The sequence below is a fragment of the Pundamilia nyererei genome, unplaced genomic scaffold (genome assembly GCF_000239375.1).
Source record: "Pundamilia nyererei isolate P.nyererei 1_Seehausen unplaced genomic scaffold, PunNye1.0 scaffold00048, whole genome shotgun sequence".
In the NCBI taxonomy this organism is placed as follows: Eukaryota; Metazoa; Chordata; class Actinopteri; order Cichliformes; family Cichlidae; genus Pundamilia; species Pundamilia nyererei.
Genome location: NW_005187449.1, coordinates 1,678,197 through 1,684,915, shown reverse-complemented (window position 1 = coordinate 1,684,915; position 6,719 = coordinate 1,678,197). Strand labels below are relative to the sequence as shown.

At 42.8% G+C, this 6,719-nt stretch overlaps 1 protein-coding gene across 7 annotated transcripts in view; it reads right to left on the bottom strand.

Annotated features, from left to right (window-relative positions):
• Positions 1 to 6,719, bottom strand: part of myo6a (myosin VIa) — a 148,098-nt gene that overhangs the window by 132,057 nt on the left and 9,322 nt on the right. For 5 of the 7 annotated variants that reach the window (XM_013910757.1, XM_013910758.1, XM_013910760.1 and 2 more), the window contains exon 1: positions 6,455 to 6,476. The exons of 1 other annotated variant lie outside the window; for it this stretch is intronic. In XM_013910757.1, coding sequence (XP_013766211.1) covers positions 6,455 to 6,472 — 18 coding nt within the window. In that variant the 5' untranslated portion in view covers positions 6,473 to 6,476. Of the gene's footprint in view, positions 1 to 6,454; positions 6,477 to 6,719 lie in introns of those variants that run through there. One more of the 7 variants, XM_013910763.1, reaches the window with a different exon arrangement.

Sequence of the window (6,719 nt, the reverse complement as noted above, 5' to 3'; positions counted from 1 at the left end):
GTTTCAGCTTTATGCAGCCACATTAGCAACAAATCAGAGCTGCGCTGTGTTACAGACCCCAAAGGCTGAACACTCGACAATGCCAGGGGCCAAACTGGGTGTGAGGGCACCTTTAGAGCACAGCTGGCGATCTCTGCTCTGCATTCCTGGATGTGTCCGTTTTTTTTAACTCTCACGAGGCAAAGTCATTAGCAAAATAAAGTTTAAAGAAAACCCACTGATGTAGTTGGTCCAATCGCCCAACCCAACTGATGGGAAGGTTTACTTGTGATCATCTGTGACCACTTCTGTTGTTTCTTTGGTAAGAAGACATTTTGCTGTGGATAAAATGTTATAAAACATTGCGTGAGGAGCCCATTCACTCAGGAGGGGCTCAGAAAGCACCCAACCGAAGAAGTGGTTTAAGCATCTGACCGGGATGCCTCCCTAAGGTGCCACCCCAAAGTGGCCTCTTCAACCAGACCAAGGCCCCTGCCATGACACCCTGGAGAGAGTATATCTTTTGGCTGGCAAGGAAAGGCCTCGACTCCTAGAAATTAAGAAAATTCATTTACTGTGTGAAAGATCTCTCTCCTCACCCCAGCAATGATTCATTGGTCACACAGGTGTAGCAGGAGCTCCACCCGAGCCGTGCAGTAGTGTCCCGGCAGGTAAATAAAGCTCGCTAACCAAGCTCACACACCCACACATGAAGGAGATGCTTTAGGTTTATGCTGCACTGGAGGCTGTACGCTGGCTATTTGGGGCTGGTTTCTCGATTTTTAATCTCAGTTTTGGAGAAGTCGGGTTTAGCGTTACATGATTTGAAGTGTAAAATCAAAAATGCTTTCTCAGTCCCTCCCTCACAAATAAAGAGAACAATGAATACATTTAAAGATCAATCTAAAAACCATGCTCTGAAACATCTGCACATAGTGTGTCGTAAGCCACCTTACAGTAGCGTTAAAGTCGGTCTTTTATTCGGTGGAGTGGTCAGAAATGAGTGGCTGAGCTCGCGCTGCAGCAGCTGTGGCTCTGAGGACGCCGCTCTTCACGGCAGCAGAGGAAGCACTGTTCGAATCGACCTGCGGTCGTATGTGTGCCGACCCACTCTGCGCCGAGCCGACAAACAGCTGATTGTTGGATCTGCGTCGTTGCTAACTGAGAGCTCGCTGTCAGGACCGCTCGGCCAGGTCACGTGGTGAGCGCAGAGCCTGCGATGAATTCAGAGAACCCCCCGAGGGCAGACTGACAACAACAGAGGGGAGGAGATACAACTACACCATGATAGATTCTTTATTTGAAACTTCCAGGGAAGATGCTGGAAATCTGTGGATACAAACAGCCAAAATGAAAACCTTTCCTACTGAAGAGCCAATAACATTCCCTGTGAGGTATTCTTCAAAGCACAGTGAACCACATATGAAGCAAATATTATGGAAGTGTGCACATAAAGTTGAACAGCCATTGTTTAGCTTCATTTGACCTTGTATACTGTGGTAAAGAGAAAGCTGAGAGTCAAGGTGAAACTGTTGATTTAGCAGCCCATCTACGTCCCCACCCTCGCCCATGAGCTGTGGGTAGTTACAGGAAGCGTACAGTCATGAATCTGCATCAGCTCTGAATAGGACGACTCCTGGACGTGTCCTCTGTGAGGCGTTTCATCCATCCCCAACTGGGAGGAGATGCTGGACATGCTGGAGAGATTATGTCTCTCAGCTGGTTTGGGAACACCTACACCACAGAAGAGCTGGAGGTGGAGGCTGAGGAGAGGGAGGTCTGTTTAGACTGCTGCCCCATCGACCAGCAATGAAGGGAAACTACTGCTAATTATCCAGTTGCACCGTTTAAAGAGTCTTGATAAAAAACAATCCAAACAGCTTTTAGACATCAGCAGCAGAGCTCCGTACTATGAAACAAGCAGGGCTGTTAGAGGCTTTAACATAAAAGCCCCGATCACCTAGAGACTGCTAAACAGTATGGCTCAGCATTTACTCCAATAGAGTTAGGTTTTTAATATAAACTCAGAAACTCAAGTCTCCATAATAAATACTTTCTTATAGGTAGCAGTACTTTTATTAATTAAACTGAGTTTTATGTGGGCCAGTAAAAGTCTGACCCACTGGCTTATATGGACATGGACAAAGGTTAATCAGCATAAGCCACCATAATAGACAATATGTGTATATTTTTAGGCTGGCAGAATTGTGAAAGCGATTCAAGCGAACATTAGATTATGGTTATTCCTACACGCCGTTTTCTCCATGACATGAAGTAAGGGCTCCTGATTACTAACTTTTTCAGCTCGTCCTGTTGCCATTTTCCTCTCTGGGAGATGATTAACACCAGCTGATGGGCTCGGGCTGCTCTCTAACTCTGCAGAAAATGATGACGCGTTTCACCCTCTCACAGCGCCGCTGAACTTTGCACAGCTGATAACGGCCTTCGTCGGGGTGTCTTTACGGGCAGCCGTGAGGGTTTTCTGCTAACGAGCATCACATTTCCTCCTCCATAAAACTGCAGCACCACATTGCTTCTGAGGACGTGATGCAAGATTATCAGCTCACTCACATCTTCTTATGTATTTGGGAGCAGTTTTACAGAGATAGTTTAGACTGGTCTGTGGGGTTAGACCAGTCTTAACTTAGCTCATAGATTAATGTGATGCAGGATAGTCTGTTTCACATAACAAGGATTAGATCATTGTTAGTCTAAAAACAATTAGATGCTCAAAGCACTTTCACACTCATTCACTGTTGATCTATGTCTTAGTGCTTTTGTCTCCCATTCACACACGCATACACTCTCTGATTTTCAGTGTCCTTCCCAGGGATATCTGAATGACCCACTTCTGGCAACTTTGAAAACCTGGTGTGCATATCTTCTGTGTAATAGTATCACTAAAGACATTTTTAAATGGTTATTGAACTGATTTTTAGTCTTTTTGGGGAATCAATCCTTTTGTCCCCCCCACAGAGGGTCTCAGAAAATATACTATAACGTAGTCAGATCAGTCACCTACACCTGATGGTGATATGACCTCTTCCTGTACATCAGAGACTTAAATTGGTGCAATTTTGCAATTGAGACCACAACATAATTAATGACACTGATGCTCATTGAAAAAGCTAAACAAAAAACAGTTCTGTCTTTGGACTGTTTGCAATATTTATTTGGTATTGGCAATATTTAATTTAATGTGGGTAACACAGGTATGAGGGATCAAAGATGTACAAAACTTTGAGCCTGAAGTAGCCGAGGTTAAATCAGCTAATCGGGTGAAAGACCTTTGCTGATTTTTCTATTATTCAGTGGTTAAAAGGAAACCAAACAATCATTCGTGCACAGCCATCTTTCCACTTTCTGCTGCCTAAGTCAAACACCAAAGCTATCTCGCACTAACTGATCAAACCAATCCGGATGTTCTAAACTTTCTTCTTGTGTTAAGTTTTGTTTATTTAAAAAGTCACACATGAAAGTTACCCAGCATTCTTTGAAGCAGTTCACCGGCTGCAGCCGCACCCACAAGAAACATTGGTCTGAAAAGGGCGTGTCAGCAGGTGAGTCCTTTCAGAAAGTAACGTGACCTTCCCTGACACACACACACGTACTTCTGTACTTTCAATTTCTTAATCCCAAGCCAAACCTTAAAACAATGTCTGAAAACCTCTTCTGAAGCGGTCCTCACCGACCACACAAAAGTTCTCACTATAGGCAATTAAAACTGAACCGAGTCCTCACAAAGGTGGTAATATAGGTCAACACACACACACACACACACACACACACACACACGTTTGTATTTCTGCAGTTTACATTTCTTAAACCAAATCAAACATTTAAACAGTCTGAAACAGTCTTTTGAAATAGTCCTTACTGCAGTGGATTAAAACTGAACCAGGTCCTCACAAAGTTGGTAACCCCGCGCACACACACACACACAACTTTGCACTTCTTAATCTCAAATCAAACCTTAAAACAAGGTGTGAGACAATCCCTTGAAGTGGTCCTCAGTCTGCAGAAAGGTCCTGACTACAGACAATTAAACTGAAACTTGTCCTCACAAAGGTGGTGATACACACACACACACACACACACACACAGAAACTATTCAGTTTAGTGAATAAAAACTAGTATTTGTATTGGTTCACATACAGTACTTTTATCTGATCCTGTGCTCTGCCTCTACACTGTGACATAAATTAGAGACACACCCCTAATAGACTGCTGCTGTAGTACAGCACGCTCAGGCAGTGAACTTTATTGTTCAAGAAGTAAATCCTCTTCCTCAGTAAAAATATCTTAAATTAGCAAATTCAACCATCCAAAAATGTTCAGGAATATCAGGAATACTCTGTTATCCTATTTTTAAAATTCAGAAACATTACAGTTGGTCTCAAAGAGCATATCTGTCCCTTGCATGACCTGCTCGGACGCTGCTTCTTTGCAATTTCAGCCGACGTCTGGGCTTTCTGAAGTGCTGATCTTTTATGAACAGTTTGTAATCCAGATTAAAGATTGACAGGAGTCATCCTCCTCAAGTTGAAGTCTAACCCCAATAAAAAGTGTCACAAGAAGCTAAAGGGTGGTACATTAGTCAAAGATCCGACTCGCTCTGAGCAGTGACAGCCCTGAAAATACTAAAGCCAATCCGCATTGATCAACAACCACTGATCAGCGGGCTATCATAGTCATTGTGCAAGTGTACTCTTTATAAGGTTGTGGAAACCTGAAATCAGCTGAGACTGAAGAAGTCACTTGGATGATGAAACATTTCTCCCACTGAAAACGCTTCGTCCAGATGAACAAAATCAACTTTTTGGATGTTACCAAATAGATTAGCAGCATCCATCAAATCAAACCCTCTATTGTCATTTTTGGCTCTAAGAAGATGGCCATGGCCAAACGCCAAACTAGGCTGAAGTCACCTGGACTAGTGACTAAATGTTTCTTCCAGTAAAAATGTTATTTCCAGATAAACAGAATCAACTTTCCACAAATGTCCACAATCCAAAATGTGATGTCAGGGTAGTTTAGTCCACATGTTAAAAGAAGGCCATCTGGATTCTAACTAATAAGTGACTTACCTCAAATGAGTCACTGCATTTGGCCTTGTTTTAACTACCCTTGATCTATCCTAAGCTCAATGGGATGGTACTTTGCTCAGGGGTACCTCAGGGTAGCTGTTCTAGTAGTCTTAGTTGCCTTTACTTCACCAAACCTGCTAAAAACTTTTTTTATTGTTTTAAATTAAGAACATAAACATGGAAACTGCAGCCCGACTCAAAATGTCGATAGCAGTATCTTATCATGGAAGTCTCTGTAGTCATGAAACCCACAACTGGAGCACTCTTTGACTTCCAGAAATTGTCTCAACAGATAAAATACTCTAAGTGACTCTTGAGTGTGCTTCCTGTCACTCTGAAACACTTCTATGACCTGTCCGGCAGTCTTTTCCTCCATGCTGTCACTTCCTGACTGCAGATTATTGAATGGGGCTGACAGACGGTGATATCAGGCAAACGACTCACATTTTAAAAAATAAAGGACAGGAAGTGCCCGGCTCCACAGAGACTCAGACAACGAGGACCAAAAGACAAGAGCTGCATCAGCTTATTTAGCCAAGAGCATCCTGGAAAATAAACACACATACTCATATGTGCTCACATTAAGAAAAAAAACCCCACCTGAAAACTGGTTTTTCCTGAGTGTGGACGACGTACAGTTACATAACACATCTCATAGCAACAAAGTGTGGAGGGCCATTGGAGAGCTGGCTGTGCACCCGTATCGGCTAAATATAACGAGCAGGAAACAGAGAGGAATAAAGGCTGTGACGGCGTTACCAGTACTAAACTGGGCCCGAACCATGGGACCCCGCTTGACTCCGGCCCCGAACTTTGAGTCTGCCACTTGTGCCCAGCTACAACTGGAACTATTGGTGGAATAATTGATCAGCTGGTCAACACAAAATTAACCAGATCTCTCAGAAATAAATGTTTAGTGGCCTTCAAACCACAATGACGAAATTTTCCAATCAGCCACAGTGAGTCCAACAACAGCCAGCTGTAGTATTTTCCAACAGTACTTCACTCTCTATGTTAACAACCCAAAAATTAACAACTTGTATTAAATATGGGTTTACAAAATGTAAAATATGAATAAAAAAATTACAGGTTTGTGTGCTACTGTCATCTCAACATGCCACAGGAGCTTGTGTGTGCTATTAGCTTACTGTGAGTCATTGTTATATTCAGAATTGACATCATGTAAAAAACAAACAAAAAAACCCATAAAGTCAACATCACGTACACTGGTGACTGCGTGCCTAAACCCAAACTCAAGGCTTTTAATTAAACTCAGTTTATTGTGGCTAACAATTTCTCCATGTTAGACTATGAAAGACTAGCAGAGCTCTTGCTTTCTCCTGAAACCAGGATCTGCCCCAGATAAATCAGCAACCTAATTCACTCACGAAGGTCAATTTGTCCATGCTATAGATAAGATAACATCAAGCTGGACGTCGGGTTAGCTCACTGGAATGAGCAGGCGACCATATCCCACACGGCTGAGAGCAGCCGGCCCGGGTTCAAGTCCTTTGCCACTTGTCTTCCCCTCTTTCTTTCCTCCACTTTCCTGTCAGGCTTCACTGTCCCTGTCAAAAATAAAGCCACAAAAAGGCCCAAAAATGATATTGAGATATATACACACATATATATATACATATATATACATATATA